Here is a 26050-nt window from a genome sequence, read left to right on the forward strand (position 1 = left end):
ACTTTGCCTCCGTTTTAATTGACGTGACTCAGACCCCTTAGTTGTTTCCTCTTCCTTAATGAGCAGCCAAACAATAATGAGACACAAAACCAGCCGCCACATCACCAGCTATCCTGAAAATAAAGAAAGGTGAAGGTGTCGGTCATGTTGGTCTGCTCAGGTCACCAAAACATCTTGACGGTGGTCTTAGAAAAAACAGTCTGCTGTGGCAGAATAAGAGCAGCAACAAGTCATGATATTCAATAACGGCTTTAATTAACAGCAAGAATTGGCTTCTCATCGAGAAACTGGTTGGAGTTTGATGTTCCAATTTAGCTGGTCATCTGTTGGCTCGTTTAACATCTCATTTCTGTTTGGCTGCCATTTAATGAAGAAATGGATCAGTTCAGACGACTGAATCCTTAAAAACAGGGCTATGAAAAAAAGAAGGGAAAAGGAGTTAATTAGTGGTGAATAGTACTCGCTGATTAGGAAAAGGGTTAGGATGAAAACCGGCAGCCACTGAGGCCCACCAGGACCAGAATTGGACACCCCTGACTTAGGCCATTCTCTTCAAGATTTCCCCACCATCCATAAATCATTGCCATGGATGCTGGCCCTTAAAAGTAATATTGTTGAGCTGCTGATCCAAATAAAATCCTGCATTAGTTCCGTAACCAGACTTTAAACTTCATGTTTCATATTTACATCAGGTGTCATGTATTATCGGCCTTGGCCATTCAGTCCTCTTTTAACTTTGTCGCCGATGTGTATCATGAGTTTCCCCAATCCAGTGCTTTCATAAATTCCTCTTCAGTAAATGAAAGCATCTTAGCTGCTTCAATATGCATCTGTAAAAAGAAATAACAACAGTCCGTAAGCGACCTTAACATTGACTGGCCTCCTCGAGCCATGATAGCCTAGCAGCAGTTGATACACATTCAATAATATGGAGGAGAAAGAAAAGTTAGCTACAATACATGTTGAGGTACGGTATCTCCTGTGGGCTGGTCAGAGCAGAACATTCCTATTGGTAGTATTGTCATGTGCACAGGGTACAGTTTCCACACCATTCCAGGATTTTATGAGTTTAACTTGTATGACCAGTGTAAGAATGAGAACCAGACACAGATAAGGAGTTAGGGCACCGGATGGTGAACCTCCAATAACTGGCAGATGAACTGACCAAGAAAACAAAATCAACAAAACAATTGCCAGCTGGATTTTGTGGAATGGCATCTTCTTCAGACGGGTGTCGTAGATTGACCGACTCCATCCGTTGGTGGTATTCTTCAATATGCTCCTGGCAGGAACAGGCAAGAGTGTTGGCGGAAGTGGATGTGATGACATCACCGTTCCTATTGCCTTCAGCCTTCCCTTCTGAGGTCAAAAAGGGGAGACGATGGTGTGAAGGACAGTGCCAACCGCCGCCTCGGAGTGGCACTACAGTAGCAAACATGCCCTGAAGATGTCCTCTATTCACGCATATGTGAGAACGGTTAAAAGTTTATAAAGCTATCATCATAGTGACACTGTAATGATTCCATATTTGGGCAAATAACATTCTATCCTCTTCTAACTACAGTAATCCCTGCTCGAATTCGGGGGTTGCGTTCCAGAACCCCCCGCGATAGGTGAAAATCCGCGAAGTAGAAACCATATGTTTGTATGGTTATTTTTATATATTTTAAGCCCTTATAAACTCTCCCACACTGTTTATAAATATTTCCCGCACAGTTATACAGCATAATCCCTTTGTATTCTCTTATATATTAGGTAAGATTCATTGAAATTATGTATGTAAACACACTGTTTATATACAGTAAAACCTAAATATTATTTTAAAGATATCGAGCGTCTCCGATATCACATATGCTACAGCCATTACGATAGACAGGCCACCAGCAATAAATACGTACAATGCAAGAAAAATTGTATACAGTAAATGTGTGTACAGTGACACGTACATGGTACGCTTGGGCACGGCCCCTGAAGCAGTGGCAGATCGTTTTGGAGCCATAATGAAGGGCTTGACTACGCACAAAGATAAACACAAAAGAGCACAAAAGTTAACTCTTTGCACAGCGAAACACGTTGATGCTGAATGAGCGAGATGAGACTTCCTGGTTAACGCCACGGAATCGAATTCGGCACTCCGTCGTTGAGCCAGTTAGCACACAGGAACTTAACTGCATGCTCTGATTGGTTAGCTTCTCAGCCATCTGCCAATAACGTCCCTTGTATGAAATCAACTGGGCAAACCAACTGAGGAAGCATGTACCAGAAGTAAAAAGACCCATTGTCCGCAGAACCCGCGAAAAATCCACGTTATATATTTAGATATGCTTACATATAAAATCCGCGATAGAGTGAAGCCGCGAAAGTCGAAGCGCGATATAACGAGGGATTACTGTTTTAAAAACAAAATGGGCTTCTTTTGGTCCCCTGTTTGAGGCTGCCTTCCGTTCAGAAGATTTTACAAACAGAATGGGCCTAGCTTATAGAACATCACGACAAATCAGTGTCATTCACGTGACATATGGTCTAAAAGTGGCGCTGGGTTAGGAGTTTAGAAGAACATATTTTATGGATTACTGTTATAAGCTTATGTTTTCAATCACTTTTTTTTGTTTAGGTATTTGTGTTCTTTACTATCAGGTATATTATTCAGAAAATTTGTAAAATGCTAACTAAATCTAAAGCTAAGTCCACACTACTATGTAGTGGTTTAAGAATGCAGACATTGGCCTGCGTTTTCATCTTTTGTTCACACTACACCAGTCTTTTTTAGTCCTGAAAACTTTTGAAAATGCTCTCCACTTCTGAAAATACAGGTGAAAGAAAATGAAGACGTATAAAAATGCCGACTCTTATCGTGCTCTGATTTGTTTGTGCTTATTATGTGGCTTTTATTTGATTGGCTCTTGCTCATTACAATATCTCATTCCTTGATTGGTCACCTTTCACGTAAGAAAATCATATTCCCACATAACGCCTTTCCATGGCTTACCTGAATGCATCTAATTCATGTTTTGTATATTTTGAATGCTGCATACATACACAAAAGGCAAATGATTTACCAGTCACTACAGTTTTGTGATAAATCCCCAGCTGGTCGTGTTACCATCCGTTCAAAGATTTTTCCAGAGATGTGCACATGCCAAGTGTACACTAATGTCTACATCATATACTTTTTCAGTCATTTTAGCATGAATGAAAATACTTTCATAAACATTATGAACATGCAGGTGGATGGATATTATTTTCATTTAAAAACGCTGTAGTCCACAAGGTTGTGTGGATGTAGCCTTAATATTCTGGTATTGGAGAAGGATCTTAGCCTAATGCCCTGGCAAGAGGACGCTAGAACTACAATATTTTCAGTGAAGAGAAACTCTCTTGTCACCAAGCAGCATGGGTGACATAGCTCAGCCTCCTTGTGCTATGTTAGAGCCAGGGTCTGATTTCTGGCTTATGTTTTTTTTTTCTAATGCATTGTTATATTTGTCATTTTTTAACTATCATGTTTTCATGTGCTTTTTGTTTTTATGTAATTTTGGTTAATATTGTCATGTTTATTTATTTAAGATTTATGTGTTGTATATATGTACTTAAAGGATACATTCCTTGTTTTCTGTAGGAGGCGGGGCCAATATTACATCACTGCTGAGGGACCACCCATAGCCGTTAAATTTAAGGGTGCCAATTGTGCCCCCCAGAGGTTTATTGATGTCAGTGGACTAAAGATTCACAATAGCATTGTTGTTGAAATTCCTATTTTCGTGACCTTTTGTTTTGTTTCTAGGATTTCAGATTTGGATGTTTGCATCGGATTGCCTTGTTATGCGAATCTCCTTGCCCATATTTTCCCAGTTTTCATTTTTTGCTCTTTTTTTGATTGTTTACAAATAAATTCTTAATTTATAAAGATTTTCATTGGCCCTATAATTCCAAGCCAGAGGAACTTCTGAACTTTTAAAGCCAGTGTCCTATTTTCGGTATCTGCAGGCTTGAAAGCTTGCCTCTTGATTTTGAAGGTCTGGCTGCAGAGAAGTGAAGTCTGTTTCTAGGCAGACCAGTGAAGTTGGTTTTAGTACTTTTCATAGACCTACACCCTTTTTGTTATTTTGTAATAACAAATCACAACACCTTGGGGACCATGTGGGACATCTCACCATGGAGGTGGTTCTGTGAAATCAGTAACTTAGGAGCTACCTATTCTCATCTGAGGTAGAACATCACAGATCAGTACAGTGAAATAAAAACGTTCCGAGCTCTGTGACATACTAACCTTTTGTCTTTTTAAAATGTCTATCAGTTTAAGTTGTTTCTTAAAGCCTGTCATCAGTTCTGCTTTCTGCTTCTCAAGCTTCTTATTTTCAGCCTTTAATTGTTCCACCTTGTGATGCTCCTGGTTAGCAGTGTCCTAAGGAAGAAACCTTGGAGTTATACAGAGATCTGGAATGGGACCTCACATTTTACAATCCTGCAAACTGCAGCAAATAAATTAAACTGAAAAAGTTGTTTGAAAAGCAAGTTCTTCTCCTTTATGATGTAATGTATGGTTCAGCTAGCGAGTGATGAATCAAATGTCACAGAGAGAGAGGAGGACCCACATTCTCGCCTAAAGAATACTCCGCATGTCAGTGCAGGTAAGCGCGGGTCACCATATTGACTCTGAGGTCAGGTCAGGAGGGGAATTATGATAAAGAAGACAATCAGGAAGCAGAAAGAAATAGAAGCATTATATTACACTTCCTGACCACTGCATTGAGGAAGTGGGCAAACTTCCTCACATGTTAGGGTCTTGCAAAGGCTAGAGCAAAACATCTTGATGAGAAAATTAAAAAATGATCAGAAAATTAAATGTTAATTAAGAATCAGGCAAAATGGAATCAAAGAACAGGCAATGGTCAAAAATGCTAAGTGGAATTTAAAAATACCAATTGTCAAAACCAAGAATCTGTGAACCAAAACTGAAGCCACAAAATACAAGGCCAAAAATTCCTAAGTAAAAATTACAGTTTTCAAAAGATATTACTAAACTTACAGTTTTTTTTTTTAACAGAATTATCCCAAAAGGGACAAATAAGCAATTGCATTGCCATCTTTAATACGATGCCATGATGAAGTCAGTGTGTAAGATGGCAATGCAGGTATAAACAATATGGCCATGTCCATGAAAATTGACCACAAATGATAGCAGAATCTGAAAAAACAAAATCAGAATGGGACCTAAATGCAGTAATTGAAACGTTGTTTAAAGGAACAGTATGAAAAATACACAAAATCTTCCTATACAATACACTACCGTGGCTGTCCGTTTGTCTGTCCAGGAATTTAAATCACCTGTACCTCGCAAACAGTTTGACCTATTGACCTATGGTACACATATACTACGTGACATCTACTATCCGCTTTCGGCATTCTTTTTATTTTATTTTATTGTAGAATCAATTCTCAGTAGTGGCTGGCAGGGCAGCAAATGCATATGGGCGCTGTTCTCATCCCCACCACATTCGCCATCACTTCCTCTAGCTCTTCATATATTAAATCATTCTTGAAGCAGATTGAAGACTTAAGTACCAGCTTAAGCGAAAAATTAAAGAAAACATACCAAGTAATTGCAACACAAACACGGACTTAATCAGTTTTAATGCGAAAAGATGCCAACGAAAGAAGAGAAGAAGCGGGCCACTAGGATGGAGAAAAGAAGAGCTGCTCAGGAAGTAGCAAGTGCATCAACCTCGGAGCAAACGAATGATAAACGTACAGAGAAAGAGGATGAACACCAGGAATACTCATGTCAAGTGTATTCACTGCACGTTATCATGCAGTACCCCGTTACTAGTATGCAATAAAACTGTAAAATGTGATTTCTCAGAGCCCATATCTTAAATTGACAACGTCATCCGACAAACAAAGAAACCTTTGGCATCGACTGGTCCAGTGGGGTAGCAGACTTTTCTTAGTGTTGTGTTTTTTTTTTTTGCTATCACTTAATTGCAGACTTTCTCAAACCCACCTAATTCAGCCCAGGGTCAAAGACAGGCAGAGCACATCCTTGCAACATAAGGTGCAAGACAGGAAACAGCCCTGGTCAGGACACCAGTCCATGAAAAGGCATACAAACAATCACAGTGGGCTAACTGGGAATCAACAATTGACCTAATACACATTTTTGGGGACATCGGGAAAACTGATTTGCCCAAAAGGTAAACCCATGTAGACATGGAGAGAATGTGTAAACTGAACATGGTTAACGACTGGGAGTGGAATGCTGTAAATGTGAGGCAGCAACACCACACTATGCCCACCTCTAAAAATGATCTCAATAAAGGTGAGCACATTTACTAGCTTGGAACGTAATCTTCCACTGTCATGAAAAGTGTGCATTGATACGCTATCAATCAACATCACTTATAGATTTTACAGAGTCTTAAAAAAATAACTTTTTCTTTCACAGAACAGAATTTTGACATGGTTGTGAAGATTCTGTCATGAAGAAGTAAGTGCAACTTCACACTACATGCCACAGATATGAACATTTGGAATGACATCAGATTATGTAACTTCTACCTGGCACAAGTGGCCAACTATCCTTTAATACACTAAATCACAGTGCGGCATGTTTACCTTGCTGCATTGTTTCACTTTGTTCAGTTCAGATTTATATCTCTCCACTTCTTCCAAGGCCCTATTTAGCCGCACTTCAGTAGCTCCATGGGTGGTTGCTGCTTGTTTCTGTGCTCTCTTGTGATTCTCCAGCTCCTTTTATCATAAAAACAAAATTAATAAAAACAATCATTAGTTCTTAACTGATATAAAGAAAACCTACTATTTTACCTAATGAAAAATGGTTAAAGCCTGACGGAGTCACAACATGGTATACTGAACCTCATGCACATACAAGGAGGCAGGAAGTTATCCAAGTCAAGGACAGAGAGGTGCCAATCTGCTTCACCTTCCCCTTCACCCCGGCAAACTTTACACTTCACGAAAAATACACATGGATTGCATTTAACATTGAGGAAAAGTTGCCCAAATTTCACAGCTTACAAAAGCAAAACAAAAATAACTTTAAACTTCTTTCCATTTTGGTACAAAAACGTAATTTTATTTGCTCACTAAATATTATGCATATTTATTAGTATAGGTTCTTTTCAAGTTTCTTACTGTTTTGTAAAGGCATTACACTGCTCCTTTTTGCACTTGAGTTTAATTTATTAAGAGTAATAAATTTTTATAGCTTAGTATAGTAATGATGTACATAGGATAGTCTGTGCAACCTTTGCAGAAAATGTGTAAGCAGGTACAGACAAGGCTAGATTAACCATTAAGCGAAATGAGCCCATACTTACAGCATCAATGAAAGGGGGGTACCACAAAAATTCTGCATCGTCAGATTTATCATGGACCATATAGTGCAAAACTGCAAATGGTGCATCTGAACCTGGTTCTACAAAATGGGCCCCCCACAATAAATGAAACATTACATCCATACATGTATATTGTGAACCTCGCCCCGGACACAGACAGGCAGACACGTTAATGTCACCCACAAACACAGGTTTATTCTTCATTATTACAAAGCTACACACTACTCCACAATACCCCTCAGTCCAGGCCACTCCAATGCCTTCTCTTTGTTCTTCTTTCTCTTCTTCTTTTCTCTCTTTCTTTTCTTTCTCTTCTGACTGCCTCCTTCCTCCTCCAGACGTTGCCACTCTTCCACCCGACTCTTGTCAATGACTGGAGGGAGGCGGCCCCTTTTTATAGGAACCTGGATGGGCTCCAGCTGCTTCCCGGCAATCTCCCGCCCATCCGGGTGTGGCGGAAGTGCTGGGCTCTCGGGATAATCAGGCACTGGGGCGCCGCCTGGCGGTGGCCACGGGTCCCTACAGGGCTGGGCTTCCAAGCCCTCTACCCGAGGCCTCCAGCATAACCAGGACGGACGCCCCCTCTCGGTCTGTAGGAGGCACAAGCCCTCCTCCGGTCCTCCTGGGCGTCCCGGCCGGGCTCCAGCCCCAGCCGGGTACCACACGGGATAGTCAGGCACTGGGGCGCCGCCTGGTGGTGGCCATGGGTCCCTACAGGGCTGGGCTTCCAAGCCCTTAACCCGAAGCCCCCAACATAACCAGGGCGGACGCCCCCTCTCGGTCTGGAGGAGCCACAAGCCCTCCTCCAGTCCTCCTGGGCATCATTTTTAGCTGTAAAAGATGTCAAAGCAAAAACAACAGAGTTCCTCAAGAGTCTTTTAGAAAATGATCAGCGAAATGGCTTGGCAGTAGGCCGCTGTGTGTCATTTAGAAGGGAACTTTTTTAAAGAAGATCGTAGTTAATTTTCTTAATTTGTTAAATAAAAAGAGTTACAGGCAGAGTCTCATTTTTTTTTGTGTCCAACCTCGTATGCTGAGGATGCCAGATAGAGAAGCAGATGTAAATTAATGTTCAGTATGAAGGTATTAGCCTCTCCATTAGAAGCTAATATCATGTCCAAGGTGAATTAAATAATACTTTATACAATCCCATCTGGACCAAGTCTGTTGTTTTTGAACTAGCCAGTCAAAAAATAAAATATTTACAACCTGTGGTAGTGCCTTGCCCGGGTTTTGTTTCCTGCCTTGCACCTGTGTTGGCTGGGATTGGCTCCAGCAGACCCCTCGTGACCCTGTAGTTAGGATATAGCGGGTTGGATAATGGATGGATGGATGGATGGATGGACCCGGGTTCACTTCCCGGGTCCTCCCAGTGTGTAGCTTGCATGTTCTCCCCGTGTCTGCGTGGGTTTCCTCTGGGCACTCCGGTTTCCTCCCACAGTCCAAAGACATGCAAGTTAGGTGGATTGGCGATTCTAAATTTGCCATAGTGTATGCTTGGTGTGTGGGTGTGTTTGTGTGTGTCCTGCGGTGGGGTTGGCACCCTGCCCGGGATTGGTTCCTGCCTTATGCCCTGTGTTGGCTGGGATTGGTTTTCTTATTCATTAGCATTTAACGTGGCAATAGCCGATCTGGTTCAAACAAAGTGGAATCAGTCTGATTCTTCCATCATCGCCACCAATGCATGTTCTGCCTTTAAGATGTAACACAATTAGTCATCTCCACTAATTTTCACCCGCAGCTGCCAACACCTGACTAAAGTAACATCAAAAATGAGTTTAGATGAATAAATGTTAGTCTTCACCCATTATGCAATGCAACTGCAAGGTGACAAGGAGAATGATATTATATCAGACTTAATCCCAGAAATTAAAGCCAGTATCATCACAGAAGCAGTTCCTTGTGACTGGAAGTAAGCCTGGTGTTAGAAGAGATGAGCTGCCATTTATTCTAGATTGCACAATGCTGCATACACAGTGAAGCCACTCTATGCACACAGCCTCAATCTTACCAGTAGGCTGAACCAGCATCACTCCTAAAAAAACCTTGGAGCAAAGTCATCACCTAAAAGTGTGCTAGCATAGTGAAACCAATGAGTAAATGAGATGAACTTCAGAATTGAAAGGACACGGAAAAAGAGGGTACGTTTAATCCACTGTGAGGCTAAGAGAGGTGCTGGAATTTGTTTGAACAGAAGTCGAGGAATAAATCTCAAGAAAGAAGTGCCCTCCATTCATCCTGTCTGCAGGGCATTCTCAAAATTCCAAGAAGTCAAGTGCCAGATTACCACCAACTGTAGCTAGGGTTTAGTTTCCAGCATCTAGCAAGTCATGCTCATGAGGCCATGCCAGGCATTCCTTTGGTGAAGGATTCATTTCCAACTTGCAAAAGCAGACTTATGTGCAGTCTAAGAAGACTGGCTATGTATCATCCTCCTTAAATGTGGGGCACCTTGTAATGTTATCAGGTAAAACAAAGTTATTCTTTCGAGGAAGCCTGTTAAACACTGTTCTAAAATGAAAGCTGCAAAAAGAAACATGCATACACTGGGCTGTGTGTGTTTCCACAACATAACTCAATAAATGGGAAAGATTTACTGTATGATAATAAAAGTCAAATAACCCAAACTCGCCTCACACTCCATCTTGAATTCAATAAGGGTAAAGGAAGGGTGACTGGCACCACTACACCCAGCAAATGGACCAGACCTGGGTACTTTCAGGGGTCCATTGTTTCTTACTTGTGAAATACATACCTTTTGCAGAGCAGAGAGCTGATGCTGGAATCCTTCGCTCTTCTTGCCATTCTCCTCTGCGAGACTTTTATATTTTTCAACTTGCGTCTGCTGAATATTCGTTGTTCGTTGCAGCCTTGAACGCTCTTCTTCCATTTCCTTCACTTTACCACTTAATATGCTAATCTCATCATCCTAGAGCAGACAGAGGTAAGATAATTCAAGTATTTAAAGGTACAAAACACAATATTTGTCTTAAACAACGTTGCTGATATTTTCAAATACTGTCATTAAACTAAATCCTTGCACCAAAAAAAAAAAAAACTATAATACAATAAAACAAAGTATTCTTGACCTATGAAGGACAAGCTAGAAATATTATAACACAGTAACAACCCAGATCAAGGAGAGGGAAATCCATAAAACCTTGATGTTCCACAGCAGTGAAGCCCAGAAGGCTTCTATATATATATATATATATATATATATATATATATATATCAAATTGACACAGAAAAACGGGAACTTTTACAATGCGTAGTGTACAGTTGGCAGCACTGCGGAACAGGGACCTTGAGCTGTAAACAATCTCGCCATTTAGTAATCAATTGCAAGCCAATCAATGGCAGCTGTGCGAGAATTGTTCGGTAACCGTGTCATCTCAAGATTCTGTGACATTCCCTGGCCCTCAAGATCACCAGATTTGTTCGTTTGTGATTTTTTCTTGTGGGGCTACCTTAAGAATCGGGTCTACACGACTCGGCCAAGGACACTGAATGAAATGAAACAAAGAATTCAAAATGAAATTCGTGGCATCCCACCTGAGATGTTGCAGCGATCAATGGGGAACCTCAACAGCAGATTGGAAGAATGCGTACGTACAGGAGGACTCCATCTACAGGATGTAATTTTCAGACACTGATAATTTGGATTGCTGTCTCTTAAAAGGCAAGTTGTAGTGGTTCAATTGCTGTCAATAAAATTTTTTTGTTGGATTTCTTCTATTTTTATTAGGTTTTTCAAAAGTTCCCGTTTTTCTGTGTCACCCTATATCAATGTCAATATATATATATATATATATATATATATATATTTCCTTTTCTAATGCAGAATGTTATATGAAAGGATCAAAAATGACTGACAAGACTGTTTGAGATTGGAAATAAATTCAAATCTGAGGTCTGTTTGGGATGCCTTGTGCTGGAAAAAAATGTCTAAATACAAAATTTTGACAGACTCTGTCGCCCTCTAGTGGCCCGGAAAGTGGAATAGGAAATCACAAATTCTACTGGCTATTAACAAGCCCTCATGCAACATTTCAGTGCTGATAATAAAATGTGCTGTACTGTTTATAACAAAAAAAACATGCATTATTATGGTGTGCTTTACCTTTAAAGATGATAATACATAAACTAGAACATGACAGATTAATAAATGAAAAACATCAAGTGAAAAAAACAATGATTACTTAATCAATACAGATAAATAAATATGAAAGGCACACTATAACAGATAGATATTTAGACAGATGTGCAGAGTACTATGTAATACATGGTAATGAAAATCATTAAAGGAATAGTAGACGTGAAACGCTATGTAACAAAACGCACTGTATGTTAAAGAAAAGCTCTATATCAGTACTTCTCAAGTGCAGTCCTGGTAACCCCTCCATGGCAGCAGGTTTTTGTTCCAACTAATTCCAACTGACTCTTACCTTAATTAAGCAAGCAGTTATATCCCAATATATATGGTTTAGTGTTTAGAGTGGGTTCACTCCATTTTAATAGGTTCTGTATTTAGGAAGCATTAATATATATTACATTGTGATTTTATCATGGATTTTAAGTTTTTCATCATCATCATTATGATTTCAGATCATAATAGTTATTTAAATCATTACTTACTAATGACCTCGCTATTAGGTCTGCAGCCTTTGAGCATTCAGTAATGTTTGTCCCTGTGTCCCCTCCACTCCCTTGTTAATTGACAGTATGTTAGGGTACAATTAAGGGAACAAAGTCCACAGCAAAAATGTAAATTAATGGGAAAACATCAGAAAAGAGTGAATCATTTAAAGTGATACAAACATTTCTGAATGTCTTACACCACTGTGATTTTTTTTAATACTCAAAAATACATGGTGAAGAAAAAAGACCAGCTAATAAAACAATGAGATTCATTCAAAGTAAAAATGACTTAATCATTGTGAAACTGGCAGGAATAAAACCTGCTATTTCCTTATTTTTCAGTTGCTTCTAACCTAAACTTTAAATTTAAACTTCTGGCAGTTTACTGCTTATCTTTTTAAATCATTGATTGTATTTCATCCATCCATTTTCCAACCCACTGAATCCAAAGACAAGGTCACGGGGGTCTGCTGGAGCCAATCCCAGCCAACACAGGGCACAAGGCAGGAACCAATCCCAGGCAGGGCGCCAACCCACCACAGGACACACACAAACACAATTTAGAATCGCCAATGCACCTAACCTGCATGTCTTTGGACTGTGGGAGGAAACCCACGCAGACACGGGGAGAACATGCAAACTACACGCAGGGAGGACCCGGGAAGCGAACCACAGGTCTCCTAACTGCGAGGCAGCAGCGCTACCCACTGCGCCCCCGTGCCGCCCATTGATTGTATTTCAACTGATTAAATTTGAAATGAAAGCTGGAAAAACTGAGGTGTTCTAAAACTTTTCATTGGTAGTGTGTCTCCCAGTCCTGTTTTCTTTGCCCTTGTGGTGGATTTTTTCCATCTAGCTCACAACACAGTGTAAATACTTTTAGCTTGTTAAGCAAGAGGGTATCAACGGTACTGGCTCACTGTGTAAGAGTTTTGTATTCTTCAGATTGTTACACGCTTTATCCTGTAGTGCTCATCTTCCAACTCTTTTACTTTTTCTCTGAGACTCTTTTCAGCTGCCAGTGCAATACCTATTATATGTAAATTGTGTTGAATAATATAATTAGCTAAATAACTAAAGGTGAATGATAAGAAGCATTGTAGGTGGGAGGGAGGAATGCTGTTCTGCTATATGTTTAAATGGACAATATAAAAACTCATAGCAGGTTTACAAAATGATAATTGTAAAGTGAAAAATGTGTTTACCTTCTTGTTACACTCATTAGTAAGCCGGTCTAATTCTTCCTGCATCACTCGCAGCTTCGCTTTAAGAAATCGTATCTGTGACTCTAGATAAAGAAGGATAAAACAGCACTTTATGATTGAGGTATGTTGTAAAACAGATTGATCTTTTTTTCTATAAAAGTTTAAATTTTATTAAGAATTCATCTTTCAGATGGAGTTGCACATTGACAATTTATTCCAATGCTGTTATTAATTGAACTGAGATTATGAAGCAGTACAGTACAAAAATGAGAACCTCTCATGTCTGTTTTGAAGGGATGCCCAATTGGCAACAGATTATTGGGGACTGAACCTTGCCAGGTGAGAGGGCATAAGATGAGCCAACCATGCCAAAATCAAAGGTCTTAGACATGTTAGTGATTGAAAGAAGGCCTTGAGACCCTGTCAGATGTGCTTTACCAAAAGGACAACAGGCAGGGGCACCAGAGCAGAAATACAGTGAAGAAACATGCATTAATTTCTTAGGATTCTAGATAGTGGGTACACAGGATGCCTTACTCTTAAATCTGAGTGAGACAAACAGAGGGAATGGAGGGCTGACAAGAAGTTGCAAGGTATCCTGACTGCTAGATAAGAGCAGTTTTTAAAATCTTGTAAAAGAAGGGACTGAGGTGCCACATCAGAGGAGACAGGGGAATTAATGGCCATACAGGCTGGAGTGGAAATAAATAAAACAGTGCTGTCCCTTTAAAACAAAAGCAAACAGCAAAAAACAAAGCAGGAAATGGCAGTTTAAGGTTGAAGGCTCACCAGAGGCCAGTAGGAGGAGTTCTGGTTTTGGTGTACCAGAGGTGAATTCGTGCTTGGCCAGATGTGGCACCTGGAGTTGCATCAAGCCACAGGCCAAGTGAGAGTATAGGTTGGAAGAGAATTGTGAGGAAACATTTACTATCAAGAGAATGATGCCAGGGTTGAAAAAGACAGATTATGTTGTGATAATGGTGAAGACTACCTAAGAGGTGGGCGAGCCACCCTACCACACAGACATGGGTTCAGCAATTTGTATAGTAAGAGCCAGTGGGAAAGTAGAGTTTTCGTTATCTTTTTATTTGTATCTTTTATACTTCTTCCTTCTTGATCACTATTCCTGGTTGGTGAGGTTTGTAATTATAGTAGGAATGCCATGTCAAGTGCAAATATTCATTTTTCAATCCAATTCAGTTTACTTGTGTATAGCGCTTTCACAGAGTACAGGCTCACAACACTGTAACAAGTTCACAGATAAATGGAATTACAGACATTGCAAATTACTAGGCCAACTGGCTGCCCACCCCTCGCTCGGCATATCTAAAAACACAGACCGAAGGCTAGCGAAAATCACAAAAAAAAAAAAATGTGAAAGGCTTAGCGGGACCAATAATTAAAATTATAAAAAAAAGAACTCACCTGAGCCCATTTCATTGCAAGCACCAGGAATGACATCATCCTCAGGATCATCCATTCCATCTCCTTTGCCCAGCTTTTCCTCAATGTTAGTTATTGTTTTTGCCAAAGAGAAGTCAACCAAATCCTCAAGGACAGCAACATCATCTGCCAAGGTGATCCCTGGAGTGCTAAGAAGATTGAAAACAAAAAACAAATGTCTACAGGTCAATATTGTTGATTCTGTGTAACTCACTTCAATTACATACTTATTTAGCAGAATCTTTTTCTCCAGAATGACTTACAATTTGCAGGCACTACATATCTACATGGGGGTGGCATGGTGGCGCAGTGGTAGCGCTGCTGCCTTGCAGTAAGGAGACCTGGGTTCGCTTCCCAGGAGTCTGTCTGTTCTCCCCGTGTCTGCGTGGGTTTCCTCCCACAGTCCAAAGACATGCAGATTATGTGCATTGGCAATCCTAAATTGTCCGTGTGTGTGCCCTGCGGTGGGCTGGCACCCTGCCCGGGGATTTGTTCCTGTCTTGCACCCTGTGTTGGCTGGGACTGGCTCCAGCAGACCCCCGTGACCCTGAGTTAGGATATAGCGGGTTGGAAAATGACTGACTGACTGACATATCTACATGTGATAACTAATATGTGAAAGGACTCGTTCAAGTAATTCTGACTCAGTGGTGTGCCTCAAAATTTCAACCTCACACACTACAGTACCACTCCTCAGCAAGTAGGGGGTCACAATAGCCCAACAAACTATCAAGTTATTTAAGAGGAATTTATCGGAATAGCAAAAATATTATTGCCACATGTACAAAGTACAGAAAAATTCTTACTTGTATGTCTATTGTACATGCAACATGTCTTCGCTATCCACTTTTCCCCATTTTTGGGATCCGGATAGGCTGAAGCCTGCTAGTAAAGTTTGGACTCAGGCTGCCTGGGGTGAGGCCTATCTTCAGGAAGGTCGGTGAAAGCTATATCTTGATTTTGTGGGTGTTTCAGAGGCCTCTTACTCTTTTGCTTTTTTTTTTTTTGTGCACTGAATCATAACACCAATCACATGGTTGTCAGCATTGCGACACGCAAAGTCAATATGCTTACTTCTAAAAATTTCAAGAATTGTTTACCTTTCATGTACTGTACTGAACTAAAGGTTTATACATTTTGTTCCCCAGTATTTTATATCAGAAATCAAGGAAAAAGACATAGCCATGAGATTGAGTATTTTGACTTTGATTTTTGGATAATGCTTTGCGATGTTGGTGCTCAGTTTTTCTAATCCTTTTCCTTTTGATTTTCAACCCCCTATAGTTTGTCTCTCACATTTGATCTGTCTTTTCAAATATTCTTTGACTCTCCTGTTCAATCTGTTCAAATCTCCTGGCCTATCAAATATAACCGCTTTTCAGCCATACCTTTTCCAACAGTCATGCAGTACAGCAGCAACTGCAAAAATGTAAATACTATTCAGATGATTCATTTATGTGTTGAAACTCTTGAACTTTATGTACAATATATTCTTATAACAGTACAGGCACATAAAGTGATCTGGTTACTCTTATATAGTGAACAACTGGTGGTGTTTAAACAGGACAGGTTGTGGTTAGCACTCCAGTGCCTTAGCAACTAGTGGATGTGTTGTCACACTGTCTGAATAAGGAGACTCTATAGTGTCTTCCATGGTGAATAAAACCCAAAGTGATTTTCATATATGATAGGATTGTAACATTGTAAGGAGAAGTGACCTCAGAGTTCTACGGTGAGTCATTACTAGAGATTGACCTAACAACCTTGCAGTTTACAGTCAAGTACCTTAGCCAATAAGCCATAATTGCAGCAGAGGCTCACTGTTCATGACATGGTGAATACTCACTAAGCAAACTGAAAACCTTTATAGCATGTTTTACAACCTTACCTTTATTCATTATCTTCCTGAAAATATTTGTGTCTACTTGGTCACCATTCAGTCTCCTCTGATGCATCTTGCTATTTTTCACTCACCAAACAACAAAAATCGACAGAGAGGACACAGAATCCCAAACTATATCAAAATGCTTATTTGCACCTAGAGTACCTTACCAAATAATTCTGGAAACAGCAAACTAACAATTGGTTACGACTACGGCAATGTATACTGGCAGGAAAAATGCTGCTTTTACAGCAAAGGTTGGCCTTTTCTTGTTTTTAAAGTAAGCTTGGACAACATATACATTTTTTAACAGTACTACAGTTTTTTTTTATACTGAAGATAGAAGAGACTCACTTTAACACAATGATGAATGGGCTCGATTGATAAGTGTGGTTTATATTGCAAAGTGATTTTTTTGTTCCAACTTACCTGGTTGGTTTCTTGGCTTGATGACCTGACCGGGGTCTGCTTTGTTTTGGGGGCTTTGACTTAGCATCAGCTTTATTCAAGACCTTCTATTAAAATAAATAAATAAATAAATACACTTATCTGACAGTTATTGTTCAAAGCAATTTAGAAATGTTTCAATTGTCAGCATACTTCTACAACAGGGGTCCCCAGCTCTGGTCCCAATGGCTACAGGTTTTTGTTCTAACAGTTTTCTTAATTCGTGCACTGATTTGGCTCCTAATTAACTTCTTTTGAATTAATTTTAATTGACTCTGAATGTCTCCATCGTTCCTCTGAATTGCTTCATTTCTTCCCTTAAATGGCACCCAAACAGAAATGAAATGTGAAGCGAGTGAGCCAACAGAAGACCAACTAAGTCAGGCTTCAAAACACAACCAATTTCATTCCAACCGGTTGCTTAATTAGCAGCCGATTCTCATTGTTAATTAAACCCGTTCTTTAATTCCATGGCTTATTGTACAATAGCAGACATTTCTGAAATTGTTTACTTTCTCTTTTCTAAGAACATTGATAAAATGTTTTGTGGACCTGAGCAGATCAACATTCCTGAGACCTTCACCTTTCTTTATTTTTAGATTATGTATGATGGACACAGTTTGCTGGTCATGTTGTGGTTCATTTTGTATCTCATTATTGTTTGGCTGCTAATTAAGGAAAAAGAAACAATTAAGTGGTCTGAGTATTCAAGAGCAAGTCAAATAAAATTAATTCAAAAGAAGCTAATTAGCAGCACAAACAGGTCACTAAATAAGAAAACGGTTAGAATGAAAACCTGCAGCCACTGAGGCCCCCTGTTCTACAGAATGAGTCCTCAATGATTAAACAATTTGCTCAGAATCAGGTGCACTCAGGGCAGAGTACTTTGTTAAAAACTGCAACTTTCACATCCTTAAGAGCTTTACAGATGCAGTGCCACTAGTTTTAGGTTGTTATTTTTAATTTTCACCCCACTTATCCTGGACAAACCAGGTCACATTTTCGGCAGCAACTTCTTCTAGCTCTTCTTAAGGAATTAAGTGATGCTCCTAGGCCAGTAAAGAAATATGATCCTTCCAACCCATCCTGGGTCTCCTGGTAGACTATGCCTTGTACGTCTCCCAAGAAAGATGCCTCACTGTGATCACAAAAGATCCCTGGGAATCTTTCGAGAAGAATCCTGATGTCCTCAATAAATTGCCCCACATGGGCTAGTCATTCTGGCCCCCTCATCACCCCTGTCTCTAATTGGCTCTCTCTCTCACCATTTTACCACCTAATAGCATTTTGGTGCAAAAAGTGCTACCATCGTATCATCCAGGTGGATGCTACACATAAATGGTGGTTAAAATGGCTCCCCACTCACTATGTAAAGCACTTTGAGTAGTGAGAAAAACGCTATATAAATGTAAAGAAGTTATTAATGTTATTTATTATTATTACCCACAAGATGGAGAATGAGCATCAGGAGCATTGCTAGCGGTATGATAACCAAAGGATGACAGTTACAAACACACTTGACACCATTACAGTGTACGTTGTGTCAAACACTGTGCTTTCTTATTTGAATAATTAAGATTATGGCTACGTACATAATTCAGACCATAGTCTCTTGTTTCTCACAACTTCAAATTCAAATAGATGGGTTTTCAACATTGATACATGAATCGAATTACCATTGCAAATCATTATAAAGAGGGCGGCACGGTGGCGCAGTGGTAGCGCTGCTGCCCCGCAGTTCGGAGACCCGGGTTCGCTTGTTCTCCCCGTGTTTGCGTGGGTTTCCTCTGGGCGCTCCGGTTTCCTCCCACAATCCAAAGACATGCAGGTTAGGTGGATTGGCAATTCTAAATTGGCCTGTGGGTGTGTTTGTGTGTGTCCTGCGGTGGGTTGGCACCCTGCCCTGGATTGGTTCCTTCCTTGTGCCCTGTGTTGGCTGGGATTGGCTCCAGCAGACCCCCGTGACCCTATTCGGATTCAGCGGGTTAGAAAATGGATGGATGGAAATCATTATAAAGTGTTATTATCTATTTTCAGGTCTGTTTTGCCAATGCACATGGTACATCACACCTTGGATATTGATGAAAAGGAAAGCACTCCAGTGTCTGTTTTGAATCTCCTGAAATAGACCTTCTCCCTGATCAAAGATGCTATGACTGTCCTAAACTTTATTGCTTGGATAAAATAACGCAGTTACTAGAATACCATATCTAAATGGGTATCCATCTTCATCAAGGATCACATAACTTTATTTTAAGACAAGACAATTTGCCTTCTCACTTCTACCTGAGTACACACTGTTAACTGAATATCTGCCTCATACTGTGATGGACAGGGTGTACAGCCTTAGGCTTACTAAGACAGTCCTCCAAGTATCTGTATCTGACGTCATGGGTGTATATGAATGACTACTAGCCCCGCACTTACCAATATAATTGATCTAAGGCAGCGGATCCCTGAGGATCATGGCTGTTGCTGCATCAGCTACAATATATGAGGGATCCGGGTGAAGAATTGAATCATCAAATTGATCTCTCACTTGGTGCTCACATCAAGAAACCCTTCAATCTACAGTACATACAGCGGGAGTTCATAGGTTCAATAGTACCTGTAAACCATATTTCTGAAAGGTCATAGCTTCTTTTTCATTAGCTCTGTTTTTTAATGTTTGTTGCTGGGTGTTTGTGATTTTTTTCTTTAGATATGGATGGAGCATTTAGCAATAAATCTAGAAAAGCCTACCTTTGAAATAGGTGGTTCATTGTTTTGTATCTCAGGAGTTCTGAAAAAAGAAAAGTAAAGCAGTATCATAAATAAAATTCAATTTTAACAATAGTACAATATGATATGTGCTTAGCTCCAACAATGCATAAAATTTTATTTAGCACTTATCTAAGAGCACATTTCCATATTCATATTTATGTTCAGGTTCAAATTTACTATCACGCGCACACTATAAGATACAGTGGTATAATGCAAAAAGACTGAACGAGAGGATTAAATTTAAATTAAGAAATATTACTACATTTCTAAGACAGTGAGAAAATTGTTCTATTTGACACACTTGGACTATTGCAATGCCCTTTTTAAATTGCCTCAACCAAGAAGCCATGGCTCATCTTCAATTGGCAAATATGCTGCAGCCCACCTTTCTACTAAGTCTAGGTGTAAAGATAACCTCACTTCAGTGCTCACATCTCGCCACTAGTTGCCAGTGCAGGTTCTGAATTGATTTTAAACTCCTGGAGTTTATGTACCAGGCACTACATGGTGAAGCCCCATGATATATTTCTAAACTGTTCTTGGTCTACAATAGTAGGATACCACTCTTGACCAACCATCAGTTTTAGCCTTCACTGCCCCCACAGAAGTTGACTTTATGAGAAACTATGTTTTCTCCATTTTCTATGAAAACATGCAATTACATTTTTTTCCATCCATCACTATAAACAATATGTGGTAAGTAACAGGTAACAAAAACAATTACCAATTTTGGGTGTACAGTAGTATTTCTTTAACCATGACTAGCATGAATGCATGCAGAAAATGGATTGATGTTTTTCATCATTTATATACTGAGATCTGTAAATTCCATACCAACAGCCAGTCTGCTGTAACCTCTGTGCAGTTCCTGCCTGTCAAATTGTATCTTCTTCACAACCATACCAGCAACTCAGGTGAAAGTGTGTGTTGCTAAACTAATCCAATTTAGACTATGCACACAATGAATGATTTACATTTGCTTATTTGAATGACGCCTTTATCCAAGTAGACTTTTGATACGATTGGTTCCATTTCTTTTGGTTTTCCAATTGGAGTACAGGCATGTCAAGTGACTTGCTCCCCATGGTCACACAGTGTCAGTAGCAGGATTTGAACCCACAACCCCAGGGTTTGAAGTCCAAAGCCTTAACCACTCCACCACAGTCTGCCTGAACGTGTAAATGTTTAAATCATTAGAAATACATTTTTACAAAATATACGGTTTAGTTAAATTGAAGTGTTAGAGAATATTACCCCAAATTATGACTAGAATCTTCAACGTCGTCATCAAGATATGAGGAAACTGGTCTTGACAATACTTCTTGCTGTTCTTTCTAAGAAAGACAAAAAGATAGTTTTAGATTTAAAAAAATAGAAAATCCTTAGAAGTTCATCTCAATTTTTAACTGTAACTTTTGTTAAAAAAGGGTTTTAGAGATTTTGGTAAAAATATATTAATTAGGCATGAGTAATGAACTAAGTACACCAATGGAAGAATGAAATGGACAAGAAGCTATGTTTCCGGAAATATTTTCAGTGATTATGATAGACTGCATCACATAGGAATATGAAGAAACATTAATACATGATACAATAAAAAAGTGTTCAGAAAGCAAACTCTTTGTTGGCAGGTGTTGTTAATCAAGAGCCAAGTCATATAAGACATCTTGCAATATTATAAAGATCCGCAAATTCCCATAACCGGGTTGAGGGTCGCAAGGGTACTAGAGCCTATTCCAGCAGCATCAGGAACCACACCTGGACTGAGTGCCAATCTTATACAAGGGCACACTGATTCACACACATCCAATATACATGAGAATAAACTTGAACTTTCACAGTCCCCAATTAACTAACATGCACATCTTCGGGATGTGGAAGGAAACTAGAGAAGGAGGAGGAAAAATCCACAGACATTTAGAGACATTGAAAGTCCCTAAAGAAGCCATATTACATTCTTCTGAATCTCCACCTGAAGCTAAGCATGTTTAGGCCCGGCCAGTACTTGGATGGGAGAACATCTAGAACAGGGGTCTTCAACTCCAGTCCTAGAGAGATACTGTGGTTGCAGGTTTTCATTCTAACCCTTTTCCTAATTAGTGACCAGATTTTGCTGCTAATTAACTCTTTGCCTTAATTTTAACTGATGCACAACTTAAGACTCAGGCCCCTTAAATATTTCTTTTTTTTTTCTTAATTAGTAACCAAACAATATTAAGAAACAAAATGAACCAACACATAAGCAACAACCTGCGTCCATCACACCATAAATGAAAATAAAGAAAGGTGAAGGCCTTAGTAATGTTGATCTGCTCAGGTCCACAAAACATTTTGACACCGCTCTTAAAAAAGAAAATCAACAGTTTTGGAAATGAAGAATGAGCACCATAGATTTAAATAACGGGTTTAATTAGCAATGAGAAGTGGCTTCAAGTTAAGAAACTGAATGAAGGTTGGAGTTTGAGGTCCCAACTTAGTTGGTCATCTGTTGGCTCACTTCACATCAAATTTATGCTTGGGTGCCGTTAAAGGAAAAAAGAATCAATTCAGTGGTCAAAGTCTCAAGAAAAGTCCATTAAAATAAAGGGAAATAGTTAATTAGAAGCAAAAACTGGTCACAAATTAAGAAAAGAGTTGGAATGAAAACTTGCAGCCGCAGTAGCTCTCCAGGACTGGAGTTGCAGACCCCTGATCTGGAAAAAGCCAAGGTTGCTGATGGAAGTAATGTCAGTGACACCAGCAGCTGGCACTTATCCTGTGGTCTGTGTGTGGATCACAATGCCCCAGTACAGTGAGGGGGACACTGTGCTGTAAAAATTGATCCCATCCTTCAGGTGAGATATAAAATCGCATTCCTGAATCTCTGTAGTCATTTCTCAACACTTCACCACATAATAGCTAATATGTGTTGAGTATGCTGACGCAAAATAGCTGTTATTGCATCATCAAGGTGGATGCAGTACATTAGTGGTGGTTGAAGAGGTTCCCAACTCTCAGTATGTGAAGTGCTATATAAAAGAAAAGAACTTAATTAATTAATTATGGTAATAACCAAACGTAACCCTTTTTCCTGAAGGTATGAGACAGTACCACCATACCACTCGAAGACAAAGATGAAGGGAAAAACAACAACATTGTAGCTCTTACCATGACTCTCTCAGCTTCTCGAACAAGCTCAGCTGTTTTTGCTTCTAGGGCTGCATTAAGACGTCTGCAAAATAGAAAATATAAATAAATTCTATGCTGTTTCCTTTGTTCACATATGCTAACAATAATTGTATACATTTAATCATGTATTATTATAACAACAATCCAAATTGTAAATGAGACTCTTTTGCCTTACAAATGTGTTACTCAGCAGTGCCTTTTTATTTATTTTTTATTTTTTTACTGTGCACTGCACTAAAAAGTCTAAACTCATATTATGTCTCTCATGGTATTCTATATTATTCTCACTTTTTGTTTGAACTCACTTTAAAAATTAAACTCCATCAAAACATAAAAAGACTTGTGCCAAGTAAATATAAATAAACATGTGTTAGTTTGTTTCTTGTATTTCAAATTTTGTCATTATACCATGTACTATGTTTCTCACACTGTTTAGCGGCTCAATACAATTTGACTAATATAGCTTGCAGTGCCAAAACTGGTCTCAAAATGGCACAGAAATAGGATTAGAGCCAGGTACAGTGCCAAGAGATTATGATGAATATCCACACTAGTATTGGTGGTACACCTCCATATGCCAAAAGTGAGAAGATAGGTAACAACATGACTGGATAGCTTCTAAATGATGTAGTGGGATACCTGTGAGTACCGGAATTAGAGAGGAAGACTGGCACCTGGAGAAGACTCTAAAGTCATTCCCCTATGGGACTACAGGCCAGGGCACAATGGAGAGATGACAAAAGGCCAAGATACCGCCTAGATGTTAACTAAGTCGTGAGAAGTAGCACCATGATATCCTTTTCAAGGCGAGGCCTGGAGAGACTTGCAGAAGACGGTTTGTAATATTGCTGCCAGTAGGACATTGTATCTGACTGTAACAGGTGTGATCCGGATGCAGTTTTAAGTTAACTGCAGGCCAAAATAAATTCTTCTAAGACTACTAAGGGCACATGTGTACAGAGACACAAAGAACTCAATCCTGGTGTACCTGAACCTAAAGAAGAGTCGGTTCTGACACAGAAAAGTAATTCAGGACTTGCCTGGAAATGACCCCTGAATGGCATTTAAAAGCTGTTTCTAACAAGGTAGAAAGTGCACCGGCTGGATAAACATGAATCAGGGTTGTAAGAGATTACGAGTAATGAAGGTGAAAGGATGTGCTTTGGTATGCCTTATAGGTGGACGGTAGAAGGAACCTTATTAACTAGAACTTAAACATTTTTAAGTAAAAGTTTCCAGAATGTATTTAAATATTTTAAATGCCAAAGCTATAAATGTGCTTAAAGTGTTCATCTGGAAAAAAAAAATCATAAAAACAAAGTAACACCTTATGGTTGTTGGGTTGGTTATTTAATATTTACTTAGTTAGGATGTCTATCTATCCATTAATTTTCTGAGTCTGTGTTTTGCTTTGCACAGTTATGAGAAGTCTGAGCCAGTGGGCACAAGGCAGGGCCAAACATTGGATGGAATGCCAGTACACCACATGGCACATTCAAACACATTTATGATGGGCCAATTTACAGTCTTCAATTGACCTAAGGCAAAGGGGACAAAACCGGTGTAATCACAGAAAGTCAACTTGGATGATGTGTAAACCCCACATGGACAGTGAACGGCTTAGGAACTAAAAGAAGATCCCTGGAACTGAGTGGCAGCAGAACTAACTTCTGCAAAAATACTTTAAAGGTATGACACTAACATTTAGTTGGATCATTTAATCCTGGAATCTACCACCCTCAAAAACCAGAATAATCAAAATGAAATGTCCTTACTTGTATTCCTCCTCTTTTGCCAGTAAATCTGTTTGTGGTTGTTTCTTGACAGGTGCTGATAGTGGCCGGTTATTAAGATCAGAAGGCTTTTCAGATCTGGCAGACAAAGGCTTCTTTACCTGCAACAAATGAAAAAGATTGTCAAATGTCCTGTATATATTCACTGGTTAGCTGAACCTCTTTTATATACACTCAGTGGTCACTATATTACGTCTACCTATCTTGTACCAGTTAAGATCCCCTCCAGAAAAAAAGAAATGCCGCAAAGTGAAGAGCACATTTCCTAAAAATACTTAAATCGCAAGTCTCACTTTTTCTATGCTTTGGTCAAACAACAACTAAGCTTGTTGACCATTCTGACATGTTGCATATTTAGTTTCAGCCATATGATTTACATTTTGGAGAAGAAAGTTATGTATATTAATCAGCAACTGGACCTAATAAAGTGGTCATTGGGTGTACATTTAAATCTTTGCATTGAGTGCATGTATAAGCCATGTTCTGAGATATTTCAGGTAAGAAAGACAGAAGTTTTGAGGTAAGGATAGACTCAAGCTTCTCACGACCCTGCTCGGGATAAATTTGTTTGACAATGGACAGATAGTTGAATACGTACCTCTGCCCACTAATCATTGGGCTGGTGAGTGATGACGTTTCGCGTGTTAATTAGCACATACATGTAAGAATTTTGTTGTATTCTGCATACGTGAAAATAGCGACCTATAAACCTATTAAATGGTCAAAATCGTAGCATGCAATGGAATAAAGACAGCAGCAATCCTTTAATTCATACATTGATTTCATGAACTTTCACAATAAGCTTTCCGAGTTGCCGGAAGATGGAACAGCTGTATTAGCATTAAATTTGTAATCAAGTTCGTATAGTACGCATATCTGTTCGCGCCATCTGTCATTTCCATGATCTAAATCACATTACGGTTACAATATGAAGATGACGCGGGGTTCGTGCAGTCTCGTCAGAAGCAGTGGTCATATCGTACAGGTATCTTGAGCTGTGAGGAAACAGTGTTTCAAGGACCACCAGCGTCACTATAAATTTTATAAATCAGACACAATTTTAGCTGAATATACCGAGGTGAATTTTACAAATGCTGACTGGAAAAAATCTATGCCACATGTTTATGTGTAGAAACGCGCCTTTTGTTATTCTTACTTTAATAAAGTAAATTTCAGTTTTCTCCTTTCTAGATAAACTGTTGCCCACTACTAGAAAAATTCCTACATACATCACCCAAATCTTATCTAATATACCTTTGGCAAAGCAGACTTTGTTTTTCTTTCCGCCATGTTTAGCAGCCGCGTTGAAGAACTCAAAAACCGCGTCTCTGTTGCTTAGTAACCGATACT

At 39.4% G+C, this 26050-nt stretch overlaps 1 protein-coding gene across 1 annotated transcript; it reads right to left on the reverse strand.

Annotated features, from left to right (window-relative positions):
• Nucleotides 1-458: 458 nt before the first annotated feature.
• Nucleotides 459-26019, reverse strand: tex9 (testis expressed 9). The gene is made up of 12 exons (XM_039771905.1): nucleotides 25955-26019; nucleotides 24683-24801; nucleotides 22887-22950; nucleotides 20994-21073; nucleotides 19719-19758; nucleotides 16959-17044; nucleotides 14630-14796; nucleotides 13205-13287; nucleotides 10114-10287; nucleotides 6616-6750; nucleotides 4271-4405; nucleotides 459-830 (listed from the first exon to the last, which is right to left on the reverse strand). Exons 1-12 carry the CDS (start codon nucleotides 25988-25990, stop codon nucleotides 753-755), a joined length of 1197 nt encoding a protein of 398 aa, XP_039627839.1. The 5' UTR covers nucleotides 25991-26019; the 3' UTR covers nucleotides 459-752.
• Nucleotides 26020-26050: the final 31 nt, after the last annotated feature.

This window comes from Polypterus senegalus, chromosome 12 (genome assembly GCF_016835505.1).
Source record: "Polypterus senegalus isolate Bchr_013 chromosome 12, ASM1683550v1, whole genome shotgun sequence".
Lineage (NCBI taxonomy): Eukaryota > Metazoa > Chordata > Cladistia > Polypteriformes > Polypteridae > Polypterus > Polypterus senegalus.